At 43.5% G+C, this 17,897-nt stretch overlaps 1 protein-coding gene across 1 annotated transcript; it reads right to left on the bottom strand.

The window, feature by feature from the left end:
* Positions 1–5,409: 5,409 nt before the first annotated feature.
* KCNE4 (potassium voltage-gated channel subfamily E regulatory subunit 4) lies at positions 5,410–8,400 on the bottom strand. Its single transcript, XM_054282866.1, has 2 exons — positions 8,329–8,400; positions 5,410–7,912 (listed from the first exon to the last, which is right to left on the bottom strand). Exon 2 carries the CDS (start codon positions 7,884–7,886, stop codon positions 7,395–7,397), a length of 492 nt encoding a protein of 163 aa, XP_054138841.1. The 5' UTR covers positions 7,887–7,912; positions 8,329–8,400; the 3' UTR covers positions 5,410–7,394.
* Between the last annotated feature and the right edge of the window lie 9,497 nt (positions 8,401–17,897).

The following is a 17,897-nucleotide window of genomic DNA, read 5'->3' as shown; positions in this document are numbered from 1 at the left end:
GGAACAAAAAGGAAAAAAACCAACGAGAAAGGGAGAGGCATTGTTTCTGAAACACAAATTCCTGGCTTGCAGGGGTTTTGGGGCATGTAGGGTTATATCCCCAAACCCTGCCTGGAACCTGTCCCTCCCCTCACCACACCTTGCTGCCACTTTGAGTGTAACATCTGTGAGAAAGTCCACCCTCCAACATCACTATCAGTGTAAGAAAGGGGCTGCTGACCGCTGTGCCTCCCATCCTGGTGGCCCAGGAGCCTTTTGTGAGCAGTGCCAGCTGGGGCTGTGCTTTAGTGAGCAGGTACCAGCTCGGGAGTGTCAGTGATCATCACTGCCCCTGCTAGGAATGCCTTGGATGTCATGGGCTCCACCATTCCCCACCAGCCAGGGACTTCAACAGATACTCCACATCACCCAGTTTACAGACCTGCTGTTGCTTGTGCAGAGTGAAGCATAAATATCTCATCTTTGTCTTCAAACAACTTCCTTCATTGTGCTGAGGGAACCAGCCTCACAAAAGCCACCAAGTCCCCACACCAAGGCTGGCCAGTCCTGTCCTGGGCTTGCATTTGAACTGGTGACCCACAGCAGGAGTTACAAACTCTGTGCCCCACTTTATAACAGGAGCAATGAGCACAATCCCTTGTGCTTCCAGGCCCCTATAAAGTTGATGGTAACCATATGTCAGAGTGTGGAGCTGGTAGGGAAGCACGTACTGCACTGCTCAAAAGCGATGGCAGCAGTCAGCCTTAAAGAGTGCCAAGGAATAGAAAAAAGTCAGGTTCAACCTGACTTAAGTGCCTTAAGCTATGTCTTTCATGCAGTAAAGAAAAAGAAGGCAAGGATAGGCCTGAAAAAATAATTTCCCTGGGCTATGGTCCTTTAGAAAAATGGTAGAAAAGGGAGAAAAAATAGGCACATCAAGAGCACACATACAGATATAAGTACAATTATTGGGCTCTCCCAGTTAAAACTGACACAGCTCTCAACAGAAAAATGAGGGAAAATCATTGTCTGTCTAAACATCATAAATAAATACAAGGACTCAAAAAGTCTAGTGCTATTACCCTCAGCTCCTGGGTTTCTGATATTTCCCTGGTACACATGTATCTTACAAACATTCCTATACAGGACACTTTTAGTCCCAAAACTCTGTCTATTCTATATGAATGTTTTGTATTCTTCTTTCCACATGAATATAATGTTCTTGCTGTTCCTGATGATAGCACTTCACATGACAAACTAAAGGTCATGGAAGAAAAGTTGTGGAAAAAACTTTTTACTGACAGAAGAAATCCTGGGATCTATCAAATGCTCTTCATTAATTTTATAATGAAACTAATGCATAATGCACTGTGTAAATGCCTCCACAATCAGTAAGTAAAGTACCTGCAGATCACCTGAAGCCATAAAAGCCTTGAGCAGCCACCTCTAAGGCAGCATTTTGCTTGCCCCTGCAGCATGGTGAAGGTCAGCCCTTTCAGCAGGCATTTGCACCTCTCTGCAGAAGTGAGCTGTATGATTATTTCAATCTGCTCTTGAATTCTTGATGAATACAGGAGAAAAAAAATCTTTACAGTGAGCATCCATCCGAGATACACCTCCTGGCCAAAGAGCAGCTAATTAGATATGACTGAAGTTAATTATGCTTAACAGTGAGCAGATAGACCCTGAGAAACAGAATGTGACAGGGCTCTTGCTGCTGTTTCCTCCAGTGGGGGCACAAGGAGCTGTTTCTCAGTAAACATGGGTAGGTGCTACCACCACATCCCCCACTGGCCTCAGGGTCATTTCTTAGATAACACTCACCCTTGTAACCAAAGCCAGCAGCACCCTTTGGTGTAAACAGCATCCTTTTGGTGTAAACAGCATCCTTTTGGTGTAAATCCTGTGCAGCTGATGAAAATTTACCCATATGCACTCCATGCACATCCCCCAAATTTCCGCAGCGCTCTCACGCAGTGATGAGTGAGGAAAGTCACACCTGGAGAAATGTCCCAGTGGTGCTTGGGCTTTCAGCAGAGCCAGCACTGCTCTGCGTTTCTGCCAGGAGTGTTCCCTGTTTGCCAATACAGGCACAGCACAGGGCTTGCAGCCTGGGGAGCAATCACTGACACTCAGTGGCTGCTGAAATGGGTCCTTTGGTAGCATCAGGTGTCTGTAGGGAAAACAATGGGATGGGTCTGCTGTTAAGGCCTGGAAAGAGGCACCACGGGGTCTCTCCTGTGCTGTGTTCAAGGGCAGCCTATGTGCTGCTGTGTCACTCCATACCTATTGTTGAAAAATAGGAGCAGGATTGGTTTTTCTCTTCCCCTCTCTTCTCCTACAGGAAACCTTGTTCAATCAGTTTATCCTGACCTGAGGAAGGAGAAGGGGGATGTACATCTTTAGAGGTACACAGTTTATATTTCCTCCTGAGGAGAAGGAAAGAGTGAGCTTTTGTGCATTGGCTAGGGTGGAATTCAGAACCGCTTGTCTGTCTCACATCCTCTCACCTGCAGTGTTTAGCTGATGTTTTCATTGCTGGGATGAGACACAGCTGTCCCAGGGAGGGCTAGGCTGGGGACCAGCCCCACAGCACCCTGCTCCAGGCCAGCATTCATAGGTAAGCTGTAGGGCCTTGTATATTAGATAGTTCCATCCAAACAGCTGGAGTTCACACCAGAGGAAATTCTTTAATTGGTTCCTCCTCTAAGGACAAACAACTCTTCTGCCTTTTCTCACTTTCCATCAGAGCTCAGCACTCTGAAATTCTCAGTGTAGTTATCTTCCCATCAGCTTTAGGCAGGGAAGGTGTGTGCTGTTGCTCTCCTTTAAAGTTTATAAAAGGGAGTCTTGGCCAAAGCAAGTAATTTTCCAGAGCATCACAGTGAACCTCGAGCTGAAGGGAGAACTGAATTTAGTCTCCCATATCCCAGAACTACTGCCCTGCTCTCCAGCTCTCAACAAAGCACAAAACCCTGTTACACAGCTCCTAAGGAGGGATGAGCTGAAAATTCCACGTACTAGAAATTAGCATTTGTTGCCAGTGGCTACTGTTGCATCTAGCAGCGTTAAGGAGGGCAAAAAATATTTGTTGTTCCTAAGTGGGCATGGGTTTTGTATTTTTACCATATCTTTCATCTAAAATTCACAAGCCTTTGATATCTATCAGAAACATCTCATATATTCACAGACAGCAATATAAGTAGCTTCATAAAGTAATCAAGAGAAGCATGGGCCAGTTGAAGAGATTACTGAGGGATAGAACTGGGAACACAGTCTGTAATGCATCATCCAATTGCCTTTATTATCCTTTTTAATCACTTATTTGTGTGGCAAAAGCCTCAGTCTAACCTGACCTAACACAAACTAGAACCCTACCCAAACCAAACCAAATTAAACTTTGAAAAAGTGGTGGACATTGATTTTTTCATTATTTTCCATTTTCTTGCCTGGTTGAGCTGGTTACAGAAGTGTCCAAGCACCAAGAAGGTGCAGCTATTTTTGGCTGTAGACAGCAGGACCTGCAGAGATGTGTGAAAATTGAAAAAATACAGAAGTAAATCAACCAAATACACTGAGGCAAATATAATCAGCGCATGGAAACCAAGAGCCTAAACAATTTTACCAACTTTTTTACCTCTTAGATCCAACTGTTAACTCAGGGGGAAATCATCTTCCCACTAGGACAAGTTCTAAAAGATTATAACATGACCATGGTAAATCAACACACACAGGGAGACCATGGCCAAGCTTTGCCACAATTGCACCTGGCACATCCAACTATTCTGTGCTGCTCACTTTGAGCATCTCTGAGCATTTTTATTCACAGTAGGTGCTGGAGCCAGCCCATGGACACAGCCACACGTGGCCATCTTCTCCTCTTCTCTCCAAGGGGATATGTGTTAACTACTGCAGCAAATGTATGAGGTACGGCACTGCCAAGAAATGGGAGCCTAATTGCTGCGTTCTTTTAAAGAAGAATGCATTAGTTAAAAAAATCACCTCCATTCAGTCAAATTACAGTCAATTATCATGGCCCTCAAGCCAAGACCTATTAGCTCTGAATCTAACTTAACTCAGTTACTGAGGCACACTGGAAATGTCATTCATTTTGGAAAAAAACAATATTATTACCTTTTACTCCTTAGTAGTCAAAAGAATTTTGAAACAAGATTAATGGGAGCATTTTTTTTTCTTCTGTCTGTAGCTTTTGAAGATTATCAACACTTTTACTTTGGAATAATAGCTACCTGGCAGTCTAGGGTCACTGGGCTGTCTTCAAGGCATCATTGCATTCACTTGCACAGGCAACTTTTATAGCCAAAATAGATTTTTTTCCCCCCTGATGTCATCAAAATACTGATTTGGACAAAGACAAAGCCCTTAGGACAAAGGCAAATACTGAAACACAAGAAACTGCTGGAACAAGTTACCTTTCTGATCCATGCAGCAGAGCTGTAGTTTATATTTGGTTCTGGTTTTCCTCCTTATCTCCAGTGCTGTCAGAAGTTCCTTGATTCATTGCTGTGGCAATGGAAGCCCTGAAGCCCGAGGCAGCAGTGGGTAAATGAGAGATGTTTGGGACTGACCTGCTGTCCCAGGACAGGGCAGGGCTGCAGGCAAACACAGCCTTGCTGTGGGCAGCTTCAGGTCCACAGGAGCTTGTGACCAGGCCCCAGAATTATTTAATAGGGAGCCTGATTTGTGGGAAAGCAAACAGATGTAACTTTTTAGCAATCTGATTTTTGAAACAACCTCAAATTACCCCATGCAAGCAGGTCTTAACCAGTGCTGGTGAATCTGTACCTGTAACTCAGCAGATTTAGGGAAGATCAAAGTTGCCTCTAAACATTTATCCCTTTCTTAGGGAGGCAGATTCTGAAAACCTCCTCTCTGTGTCATACTGTGAATGACTGAGCAGCAGTGAGACCCAGGGCCAAAGCTGGTGACAAAGCCAGTGGAAATCCAGTGGGATCAGAGATCTGTGTCAGATACTCGCCCATAACCTCAACCCCAGCCCACTCAATTTGCTACACTACAAATCTAACTCTGAAACTCCAAATGCAGACATCTCCAGAGGCTGAATAAGCAACACAAGTTTCCATAGCAGTTTTGCAGCCTCCCCAGCACCCCAGGTCTTGGCAGAAGGGGATCCCTGTGGCCCTGCTGGCACACACTCACACCCTGAGTGTGCTGCCAACAGGGACCCAAGGTGGATTGGGAACACCTGGCCCAGCCCTGCAGCCAGCCCAGAATGCTGCAGGACTGCACAGCTCAAGGAATCATTTCAAAAAGAGGCTAAGAACAGGATCCTGCAGGAATTGTGCCCAGTCTCGTTACTGGAAATCTATTTGACGTAGTGAACAAACATGGAGATTTTTCCAGGAAATGTGTTTCTTTATTTAAATAAAATTAGTGCCAGTAGAAACAATAAACTTTAAATACATGAGACAATTATATACAACTCGATGTTAGGAATTATATACATCAGTTTTTTACAGATACAAATACATTTATACCAAAAGTAAAGGACGAAGGAGAAAGCAATGGAAAATGTGACAACTTGTACATGTCAGTCTCATTTGGAAAGTTTCAGGATTCAAGTGATTCCAGGCAAAGTGCCAAACTTAATTTGGCTCCTTTCAAACTTAAAACAGCCCCTTTTAGAGTAAATCTACCAAAAAGCTTTATATGGTCTGATCCAAAGTTCAGTGAAGCTGATGGAAAAACTCCCGCTGCCTTCAGTCTGCCCCATCAGCCCTTTGGAGCACAATGGAGCCTTTGTTCTGCTGTGCTCAGACAGACAGACAGACAGACAGAGATCCCTGATCCTGCATCCATTAACCCTCTGAGCCCTCCCCAGCCCCAGCAGCACTGCACACTCTGGCTGCAGTTCATCTCTGCCCTTCTGCATTCATGTTTTTCGAGCTGTCTCTCAAGCTCTAATGCCAGTGGATAAATCACAGAGCTATTTTAGTGCAGGAAATACGTGGAGACATTTTGCAAATATTTTGCTGTGCAATGCTTTAGACTCAGGCTCTTCAGCCCTCATGCTTCAAAACTAATCAAAACACTATAATAAGTTATTATAAAATAGAAGGTATGATTGAAATATTAATTTTCTTCTTTGTATTAATTTTTACTTCTTGTAAAAGTGCAATAATTTAGCAACAAATTTCATAAGCCTTTGAAAAATGTCACAGTACCATTAAACAGGGGGAGGGGGAAGTCTGTGGTGGTTTTAAAAACTAGTTACTAAGAGCTTTATAGAAATGCATGTGTCACATGACAGCTGATTAAAAAAAGATGTAACACAATGCTTACCTACACTGGCTTAAACAGAGCAGAAAGTCTAGATTCTTTAATGATGTAAATGGGTACAATTTTACTGACCTCAAACTGAGAATTTAACTCCAACAGAGAAGCACAAAACCTTGTGCTGGTCCCTGACTCAGCTGCTGACTTCAGTGGGGCCAGGAATTCACCCTTGCTAGGTTAAATTCCATCCAGAATTCCACCTCTTTTTCAAGGAGGCGTAACAGAGCAGCATCTGTTGGAGTCTTTCTGCATCTCACAGCCTGTAACAAAGATCTTTTAACCTCTCCATTAACTTATAGATCTTTGCCTTTAGTGACCAAAGATACTCATCTTTAAAAATACAAAAGCAAAAAACAAAACCACCTTTCCTGTTAGTAACTGAGTCACAGGCTGGATTGCAGAAGAAGGTGGTGAACCTGACCCAGCCAGTTCATTAATAACTTCAGCAAAAACACAGAGGAGTGTCATGGTCTGGAGCCAGGCTCTACAAACTGCACAGGAACTCAGTGCCTCTTTTTTCTTGCCTTGTCTTTCACTCTTTCTGTACCTAAAGCCAGTCTCCAGCCATGCTGCAATCTCCCTTCAAGTATGGCATCAACAAATTTTCAGCTTTTGAGGCCTCATTGAGCAAATGTGCTGCTGGCTGTGGTTTGTCATAAGAAAAACACAGTAAGAGTATTTCTAGTCCATCACAGCTTTGTGTGAATGAGCATTACCCATCATCTTTAAGAACCAGGCAATTGCATGAGGGTAACTTCCCCAAACATTTCCCAGATATTTACAGAATTCTGAAATACACAGAGACATGCCAGTAATATTTACCTCGTTAGAAAATACATATATATTCACCATGTTCTTAGCTTTCATAGTAAGAAATAATAATGGAAAAATTAAAATTAAGCAACCCTTTTATGTGCAAGTCACACTTTGAAGTCAGGTCCCACTGCTTCCTTGTCCTGCCAGCTCTCAGGAACACCTTGGGCCCAGGAGCACAGATACCTGTTCAGAGTTCATTGGAGAGCAGAAAAGCAGAGCCACGAGTTCTGGGAGGGAGCTCCACTTGCGCTTTGGCACTGACCAGGGGAGCCCTGCAAGTGCTAGGAGTTCTTGTGGAGGTTTTCCACAGAGCCCTCGCTGCTCTCGTTGAGGGGCGTTTCTGACACTTCCCCCAGCTCAGCATCCAGCACTTCCTCCTGGATGGTGAAGTGCACGTCTGGGGAGGAGGACTCGGAGCTGACGCTGCTGCCCTCCATGGAGCAGATGGCACAGGACAGGGAGGGCACCACGCTCTCCTGCAGCATGTTCAGCATCATGGGGAGCTGCACGGCCCTCAGCCCCGCCACCGTCGGCACAGGCTTCACAGCCTCCCCCCACTCCCTCTCCTCGTCTTTGTAGAGCAGAAGCAAATGGGATGACTTCTCCTTTCTTTTGGATTTCATGTAGCCAAGCATTATTCCTATCAGGAAGATCCCGTAGAAGGACATGACGATCAGGATGTAAAAGTACTCGTTGCTGTTGTTCTTCTCTGTGCTGGGGGACTCAGCATCAAGCATAGCTTGGGTCACATTTGCATGGTCCATCTTCAGCATGGAAAGAGCTTTACCAGAGCTAAAGCCTAGAGGAGAATGTAAATGGAGATGTAAGATCAAATTTCAGAGCAAAGGTGTAAAAGAAACACCTGGAAAAGGTTACCCCAAACTCTTCCTTATTCCTTGTAATTGTAAGCTTGCAAACCCCACACCTGATTCAATCTCCCAGTCTATTATACCTCTGCATTAGTACTATAAGTGAATAAACTCTTATTCAGATACAGAAAACATTAAAGGAAAGAAAACACAAAACATCAAATTCAATGTTGAATTATAAAACCCCAATCCATATGATTAAAAAAAGAAAAATATATAGAAATTCTCTGCTAGGCACTTAAACATAGTTTTGTGCTATTTGATCACGTTTCCACGGTGGGGGAAAGTTAGAAGTATTATTTTGTTCAGTGATGCAGGAAAAAAAAATAATCAAAAAGCAACTTACGCCTGTATGCAAATAATTCCTCCTGTTGCAAAGCTCAAGAGACCTTTCCTCCACCAAATGCCGGGTGTTCTGAAAACTTTCCTCTGCTGCAGTTGGAATAAATAGCTCTCAAGAAATGTTTCATCACGTGTTTTAGAGGCACAGTTTATAATAGTTTTGTGTTGGAGTCAACAGATGAACTTGAAGGATTGCAGTTCAACCCACTGAACTCTTAACAGCTGTGAAAAGAAAAAGAGTTGGGAATTCAGAATTTACTCTTTCCTAACCAGTTCCACACCAGCTCGTTCAGCCTGTGAATCTGCTCCTTTAACATCCCAGTTGCTAAATCTGACCTCTTACCCTGAGAGCTGCTACACAGAATGGAAAACCTGCAGATTGTTATTCTGTGTTTGTCATAACATATAGAAAAATATATTTGTGAATTTTATGTCAGACACTACAAGTTGTTTACATGTCTGCTATACAGAGACTTCTCTAAAGAGACAAGGAGGAAACAGGACTAGTCTTTGGTCAGGACTAGTGACAAAGCTTTGGAAAGTCTGTGCAGAACAAAGTGGTGACTTTCAGCTCACACTGCAGCCTCACTTTGCCACAAGGTGAGGGGCTGGGGAGAGCTGGGCCCTGAGTCTGGAGTGAGTTTTGGATGGATGGGTGCTGTGCTGCCTAATTTTGGGCATCAAAGCAGCAACTGTGGGATCTATGTTCCCCAGGGCATCACTGGATGGGTGCAGAGTCCTCCAGGGAGAAACTCGGAGCTCCTGAGCTTTGCAGCTGCATTTTTGCCTCCCTAGAAGCAGCTAAGAGTTAATGCTCTGTGCAGGATATTGTGCCTAAATAGAGGCCAGGGCCACTGAGTTAATGATGATTTAACACAAGGGGACCTCAGCAGTGGCTGGGCAGGGGGAAGCTCTCTGAGGCGCTGCTGCAGGCTGCTGGGCAGAGCAGGACACCTCGCAGCCCACTGGGGAGTGTGGGTGCAGCCTGGGCTGCAGGGCCCACAGAGTTCCCAGTCCTCAGAGCAGTGGCACAGGAGGCTCTGAGACCCCCTTCCAACACGTAAGCAACAGCCCAGGCCATGGGAAGAAGGAGGCCCAGCTTGCACCTTAGGGATTTCATTTCCTTATCCTCTCCATCCCCGTTCCTCACACACAAAGCCCAATTAGTCAGGGCCCACATGTGAATGTCACCCCTTCTGCAAAGCTTCAAGGATGTTTATGTAACAGAACACTCCACTTCCAGAAAGCACTGGACTGGTGCTGGAGTTTCCCAATGTAGGTTAGGTCTGGGGTTTTTTTCCCTGCAGTCACTTGTGGATTCTTTGCATAGACAGCAAATTCTTTTCCAAACTCTGCCCTCACAATCCCTCTGAGGTAAAGGCAGATAGGATTAACTTCTCTTCACATGTAAGAAAAGGCAAGAGAGAGAAGTTAAGCAACTTTAGATGTAGTTGAGCATTCGAGAAAAGACAGGATTGCATCTGTGTTTGGAACCAGCATTTTCCATCATTTCTCTGAACGACTACAGAAAGAAAGGAAAAAATTACATTAGCCAGATTGCCCTCTCTGCACCTTAAAATAGAGGATCCTGCCCTTAGGATGTTGGTTTTATCTCCCTGTGCATTCCCATGCGATAGCTCAGGAGCTGTTGATGTTGGGCTAATGTCTGCTGGGATTTCATCTGACAAAATCTGTCTGCAGCGCCAGCCTGCCAAGTCTGGATTCTTCTTCCCTGTTCCCAACAAATTGCCGAGCAGGCAACAAGAGCACATCAACTGTAGGCTACAGCAGGACCCAGAGCAAGTCTCTGGATTTTCTAGCTAACTCTAGGGAATATTTACTTCACAACTTTCTCAGCTCCATGTGATATCTGCCCTCCCCATTCAGCTCTGGGAATTTGGGGGTTGAAAAATTAAAGACAACGTGTCAGATTTTAGCAACACCTTCTCATGCAGGACTTTCACAGACTTGTCAGGAAGTGCCTTGCATTGTTGGACCAATGAAAATCGGTTCAGTACATGGAGAAATCCTTTCTCTCTGCCCATGAAACCCTCTTTGAAGCTGCTTGATCTAGGAACAAGACCAGCCAAAGCCTGTCACGAGTGTCAGCACTCACCTGGACACAAAGGCACGCCCACAGCCACAGACAGCCCAGGGCTCCCAGCAGAGCAGGGGCAGAGCAGCTCTTCTGTAGGCACCTGCATGTGCAGACCCCTTTATTTTCTCCAAACCCTTGTGCTCTTCATGTAGGTGAAACTTTGTACAAAATTACCAAGAAGAACTGGAGCACCCAACTGGAACACAGGAAGACTGCTCAGGTACATCCAAAGATTTATGCAATTCCCCAAAAGTTTAACTGAAAAATGACTGAGTTGCATAATTCTGCAGAGTTATTGATGAAAACTCTTTGCAACTATGTTTACTTTGGCTAGTTGGTGACAGTTCTTCTCCATCTGTTAGCCCATGGTTCTTAAAAACAGTTTAATTTTAAAAAGGCCTGCAAGGAATTCCTGAGCCTTCTATAGACATGAAGAGGAGGGATAGAAAGACATTGGGGAATTATCACCTGAAAAACATATGCCACTTGCTTACTGATGCCATCAGTCAGCTTTCTCAAGCTGTACTCTGTAGAAACTATATTTCTGTCTAAACACAAGATCTACAAAATTAAAAACTGGAGCTTTAGTTTTGTTTCAAAATTGTATTTGCTGCAAATGATATTGTAAAACCATTGATCACAGCAAAAAGCTTGCCTAATTTAAAATAACTTATTTTAAAGTTAAGCTTACTAGCTACTTCTTTTTTGATGTTTCTTTCTTCCTTTCAGATCAATTCTTTTCCCCAAACTTCAGAGAATTTCTCCTGAAATTTCACCTACACATCTCTTATGCTTTCGGCAATTGCCTCTCACATGTTCCTCTCCACCTTCTTTGCACCCGTCCCAAACAATGCTACAACATTTAAGAATAATCCTTGTGCTGTTACTACCACCTTCCATATTCCCCCTTTGGAAAACATTCAGGCCAATAAAGCAGAGCAACAGCCAGGCACTCCAACAATGAAAAGGTCACAACATAGTTGTTGATGCCAGATTTTTTTTCTCAAGGTCCCTGTCTCCTAGAGAGCCTTTTGTGGCAGCAACCTCCGTCACCAAAGGACGCAAACGTTGAGGCTCGAGGCATCCCACGGGGCAGGAATTCACAACATGGCTTAAGGGATCATATAATATGAGCCCTTTCTCCAAATAAAAATGTGAGGACAGTCAGAAAACTGAACAAAGACAGAATCTATTATGAAGACAACATGAAACCTCCTTAGAGACCCAGATGACTCTGCAGGCTGCCATGGAAAATATATGCCTAACCCTTCATTACGGGCATAGCCCGTGCTCTGATGCTGCATTTATCTTTCTTGCCCCAGTTAGTGAGTTAATAAGAATAAAGACACCAAACAACTGTTAAAGCGCCAGCTCCTGTGCGGAGCTGAGTCTGTTTGATGAGTGTTTGCTGACAGTACCACTCTAAAGAGCACCCAAGTGTGTGCTTTTTTAGAGTTATCATCTGAAAAAAAAAAAAAAGAGAAACAGGAAGCACAGAGGAGTTGGGTTTTTTCCTTCCTGAACACCCACATTTAACGGAAGTAAATGTTGGATAATTTACTGCTAGGGGGAAAAGGACGGGAGAGTTTTGCCATGCAAGTATTATTTTTGATTTATACCTTCCAGACACTACATTTAGCAAAGGACAGCCAACCAATGGTGATCAAACAGATGATCAATATATTTCCCTCACATATATTACTTCAATTAAAGTTGGAGCTGCTTTTGACACCATAAAGGAAGACATGATAAAATAGATCTTCGTGGTCCTGATCTGGTCTTGCATTTAAGGATGTGCCACACTGAGATGTTCACGCTGATTTTGAGTCCTGCTGCAAAGCACACACCTCACCGAGCACCTGAGCCAAAGCCCCCCAAGGTTACTGGCACTGCGTCTCCTAAAACAAACATCAGCACCTGCTCCTTTCAAGCTCTGTGCAGCCCAGTGAACCCTGTGAGTGTGTTGGAATAAAAGCTAGTTCAAAAGCAGCAATTGACTCACCCCCAGAGCAGGCAATGTGGGGCAGGAGCAGCACAAGCCCCATGCCTCCTCACTGTTAAGTGTAATAACAGGATGAAATTTATTATTTAATATATTATTTAATTTATTATTTTAAGAGCACCATTACTACGCGCTCTTAACACCTCTATGCCTCATCAGTTGAGCCACCTAAGTGAAATTAATCTAATAATGCCTAGAAATTTCTTGTGCTGGGAGGCACAGCAGGGTAACACCACCCAAAAAGGCAACAATCACTGGGCTGGGCTGGCATTTGAGCCACTGGCACAAGCCTCCAGGTTCAGTGTCATTTTCCATCACTCTCCCTTATTTTTCATACTGCAGAAATAGATGACATTCTTCATAAACCTGACGTGAGCAATTTCTAGAGGAAGATGGCAATTTCCTCAGTGTCATCCATAATATACTGTGTTGCCATCTGGATGCCAAATGGGAGTAATGGTCTGATCTGTTATTAACTATAAAAAACTTAGTAAAATGCTACAGTTCTGCCTTGTTACCTTACACCCTTCACTAGGGAAAACATGCAAATATAACTCCAGAAGAATCGTGCATCAGCCTTCTCTCCAGCTTCAGAGTTTAGTTTGATTTAGTTTGAATTTTGTTTAACCTTCATTGCAGATCCATATTTATGAAACTTGAAATTTGTCAAGCATTTTCTGCACACAGGGCAGCAAAAAAAAAAAGTTTAATTAATAGAAGCAAATACAGGGTTTAGCAGCATCTCACAGCCAAGGTGACCATCTGCACTCAGTCTCAGCTCTAACAGTGGCAAGAGATTTCCCAGAAGCCAAGTCTGGAGTGTGCAATTGCTCTCCAAGTACAAAAAGATCTGTAAAGGCAAATGGTTTCACATTCTGAGAGATGAAAAGCAACAGAAAACCTCAATGATATCTGTAATAACACTTCAGACTAAATTTAGCATTTACTGTAATGCATGTTTTGGGAGAGTCTCAGAGTTCTGGAGAGGCATTCCTTTTCAACCTCTAAACTGAATTTCAGAGAGTTAGGAGTGACTGGAAAGAGAGTACAAACAGGTAACTCTCATGATTGCAGGAACTAGAAATTGCATTAAAAAATTACAAACTTTTCTGTGGTTAATATGAGAATCTGAGTTCAAAGTCATCACAGCCTCAATTCTATTTCCTGTATCTAAGACAGGTTACAAAGTTATTTTATCAACATAGCTTTCCATGCAATAAAATGAAACCTATACTTCACATTATCCTACCTTTTTCTTTTGATGTGCCACAGTGAATGTAGTGATGCTTGATTTGAAAATACTTTTTTTTTTTCTCTCTTTCCTTTACTTTTTCTTCTGCCAAATATAATTATCTGTTGAATGCATTACCTTTAAAAATGAAATGAACTCAAAGCTTATTTTGCTTTTGGAGTCAAATAATAGATTCAACTCAACTGTGAAGTAGGCTCAAGTGAACTCAAGTAGGCTCAACCCTGTTCAACATTATTTGCTTCTATTTGGATCCAAAACAACCAGCAAAATACTAAATTCTGGATGCCACCAAAAAAAAAAAAAAATTCAAGATCCTTTAAATGTGATTGGCAGTGCTTAGGAGATATTCATTGGCAAATCCAAACACACAATTTTTTCTGTTCAGCAAAGAGAGAGTTCTTGCTTTCCCAGCTATGATAAGGTCCTTATTTAGGTCCATTCATTCTCCCTGAACAGCTTCTACCTGTAATCTGCTCAAAATCAGCACTTTGATTTGCATTAGTGAAGACTTTTCAACAAAAAAATTTAGATAAGGAGGTTGTATCAATATTTATAGGCTGTTGAAAAATTCCTCTGCATGCAGCATGAAGATCTCAGATTTTTTCTTTCTTTTTTTTTGTTAATTTTAAGACTTTCTACTACAAGAGAAATTCAGCAATGCCAGTTATTGCTAAGCATAAGAAATAAAGGGGACTAAACCACTGAAAATATTCAAGTGCTCAACTTGAACCCTCACCTGACTACAGATCATAAATTAAAGATCACTGGAAAAGTTGAGAGCTGCTTGCCCAGCATAAGGTAGAAAGCTTATGGAGACACTGATAAACATCCAGCTGCCCAGTTAAACACAAGCAGAGATCAAATAGGAAAGCATGCCAGGAAAAATCTTTTTAGAATGGGTTCCCAGCAGCTGCTTTGTGGGTAGGAGCAGCCACACATCACCTGGCACCACTCAGACAGGCTCATGTCTCACCCCAGGTAATCTCTTCCTCCTCCTCAGTTCTGTGGGCCATGGAGAAGCCCAGCATGGCACGGTCAATCTGCTTTGAGCATTTTAGAAAAAGTGATATTTGGAAGCCAAGGAGAGCAGGAGAGCAGGATTCTCTCCCATGAAACGAGCAGGGCAAGGTTCACACATGCAGCGGCTTCACTTGCCCAGGTTCAGAGGTGTAACTGTTCTCAAAGCTGATCACACTTCAGAGAATTCGAGAAGAAAAACAGACAAAACTTTAATCATGAGGGAAACCACAGACTCTGAAATCAAGGAGACAGCTCTTGCTTAGTCCCGCTAAACCACAGCACTGTGGGTTTAATTTTCATAGATCAAGGAACGGTAAAGACGTCAACATTTAACAATGCAAGCTCGGCCTCAGACATGCCCAGAGCTCCCCCTGAATCCAGCAGGAGTTTAGTGAGTGTTAGGAATACAACTGCTAATACAGGGCAGGATACCAGTCCGGCTTCCAGCAAGGTCTGTGTCAATTTTTCTGCCCTGAGATTAAAATACCTGTCAGTAATAAGGAGTACTTCATATCAAGCTCTAACACTGCTCTTGAAAACTCAGAGTTCAAAAGAGATTGCAAACAGAGGAGATCATGGCATTTACTACAAAAACAATTCTACCCTTTTAGGAACTCACACCATAAAGTAAAGACTTCAACCTGAGTGTCACAGTGATCTCCCACCCTCCCAAGGACAGAAAACACATGCAGGGGGAGATTCACTCTCCTCTCCCAGAAATAGTGCAGGGCAGAGATGAAAGGAACAGAGAATGCTATCACAGTAGCACAAATCCAGCCCAGCCAAAGTCAAAGCACTTGCAGGACCTTAGAGGAACAACCCACTTTTTTTTTTTTCATTGTTATTTCTTCCAATTCCACCAAATGAGTTCACAAAGAAAGAAGCAGCCCTTCCTTGTTTCACAGCCATGTCAGGATAACATCCCGGGTCACTGTGACCTTCAGCAATTGTGAGATTTTCATTTTCACATGAGCACCAGATGTTGAGCCCTCTCCCTCTGATATTCACTCTTCTACAACACCAGGCACTCCTCACCATGTGTGTTTGCAGCACTCCCTCTGAGTTTTGCTTGTGAAACCTCCCCTTTTAACTGTAGCTGTTACAGCAAACATCCATTAATTTCAGCTCTCAACCCTGTTGACCTGAATCTTCATGGGATTTCAAATACAGCTTAGATTACATCACTGCTGTTCTCAACAGCAGTCCCTTTCTAGCTGAAGCAACTAAGATAGCACTTCAGTTTGATCTATTACATCTTGGCATCTGTTGACTGTACTCACTTTTTAAAGCATTCACTTTTTAAATACTCAGAACAGCTATTTGTATTCTTGTTCCAAAAGTCTGCTTTGGAAACACAACAAAAGGAGCAAAATAGCAATCTGGGGTGTAAAGAGCAACAATAGGATGAGCCCCAGGTGTACAGCAGAGAGGACAGAAGGTGTACAATAGAGGCAGCAACAGCTCATGCATCCTCACCAAAAGGAGGGGTTCTGCCAGGGGAGGGAAAGCATTAAGCTGTGATTTCTGAACCTGAGGCTAAGATTTGTTCCTGTGTTTCAGTGTTTTGGTGTCAGTCCTGATAGCCACAGCTGTGAGCATGCAGGGAAAGGATCCCTGAATGCAGAATGCAGAGAATGGGCTGTGAGCTATGCAGGATCATGCCAGCTCTAACAGGACAGCATTTCTCTCTTCTTAACTGACAGGAAAACTTTATTTCCTTCAGTTAACACAAGCACTCCTAATCCAGCCTTGCGTGGAAACTGATGGAGTCTGAATAATCCAATCCTCCACTACCAGGACCTTGGCTAATGTAACAGCCCCCCAAAACCTCCCATATCTCCTGCATGAAAAACCTTTGGAAGGAGCTCCAAGAGAGCTGGGAAAGCCCAAGGAGAAGCCCTGAGATCCCCCTCCCCATTGCTGTGTGTCCCCCCTACAGACCAGGCACACCCAGGGGTTGCGCTGGCATCAAATGAGCAAAGCGAGCAGCCCCTGGGAATCCCTGCCACATTCCATGTTCTGCTGGCTCTGTGCCCACACCAGCCATGGCAAACTGCCCCTGTGCCACGTGGGGAACAGAAACAGGGGGGAGCACGCATCCACAGTGCAACAAGGCTGATCAAAGGAACCCAAACTAAATTCCCAAATGGATTATTTAAAAATTATACCAAAGAAAAGAAATATAGCAATAAAAAAATACCTACTCTAGACAGGGTGGCTTACTCACAAATGATAAAAAAACCTCAGAGAGGATGTATTTTTCAAATGCAATATTTTATATCTCAGTGGGCAGACATGAAAAAAATTTGTTAAAGCAAAGATAACCATTGTTTTGATGGAACTGTGCTTTTAGGACTTAGGGGAAAACTCTCTCTTCCCCTCTTGGCTGCTTGTAACATGTGAATAATCAGCCCAAAGTAAACAACATGTGGTCTTGTGTGGTCTTTTCATAGGAGGTTTGAATTTCACTTGAAACTAGGAAGTGACAGGAAGTGGGGAGTTCTGCACAGATACAGGAGACCCTGTGCTTTCCCAACAAGCTCTGGAAATGCTGTGTGTTTGAAGAAAAAAAATCATTCCTGTTGCAGATGGGAAATGCAAAAAAACTTACATCTAAATACATAGAATGAATAAATGTTTGAGTCACATAACTAAAGAATTTTGTGTAGCCTAAGTTACAACATTTCCTGACTCTTTCATGAGCATTTCGATGCTCCAGCACCACTGAGTACCAGTCAATTCTTAAACTGCAGTGTTAAAGGAGTTCCTGAAAGCAACATAATTTGCAATATAGCTCTTGATGTGTGGTGGTGGCTGACATAAATCACCCACCTGGGAAGAGGAGCAGTGCCAGGCAGGCAGAAAGGCTCAGCCCAGCAGGGGCTGTGCTTCCCGTGTGAGGAGTCCATTGGCTGCTTTCTTCAGCAGGCTCCTGAAGGAAAGATGAGTGTTTAACCTGCTGCTGCCCATTTTCACACACACATGGGCTGTGGAAGGTTTGTGTTGGTTTTCTGAACCACTGCCTGCTCACCCAGCCCCAGCATGCCCCAACTCCTCCCACCATGGCAGGGAATCACACAAAGCATCAACTCCCCGAGTTTTCCAACTGTCTGCTCCCTTTCCCTGCCCCAAAACCTCTCCCCCACATGACCTATCCATATCCCATGTGGTTTTGACCCCCACCCTGCCCAGCCATTCAAT

The sequence above is a fragment of the Melozone crissalis genome, unplaced genomic scaffold (genome assembly GCF_028551555.1).
Source record: "Melozone crissalis strain CALT ecotype California unplaced genomic scaffold, PUWL_Pcris_2 ptg000034l_1, whole genome shotgun sequence".
NCBI classification, from domain to species: Eukaryota; Metazoa; Chordata; class Aves; order Passeriformes; family Passerellidae; genus Melozone; species Melozone crissalis.
The sequence above is the reverse complement of the archived record's forward strand: the minus strand, read 5'-3'. Positions and strand labels throughout refer to the sequence as shown.

Bases quoted from the DNA above. Each gene is read 5' to 3' on its own strand.
- KCNE4 (XM_054282866.1), bottom strand. From the start codon at position 7,886: ATGCTGAAGATGGACCATGCAAATGTGACCCAAGCTATGCTTGATGCT.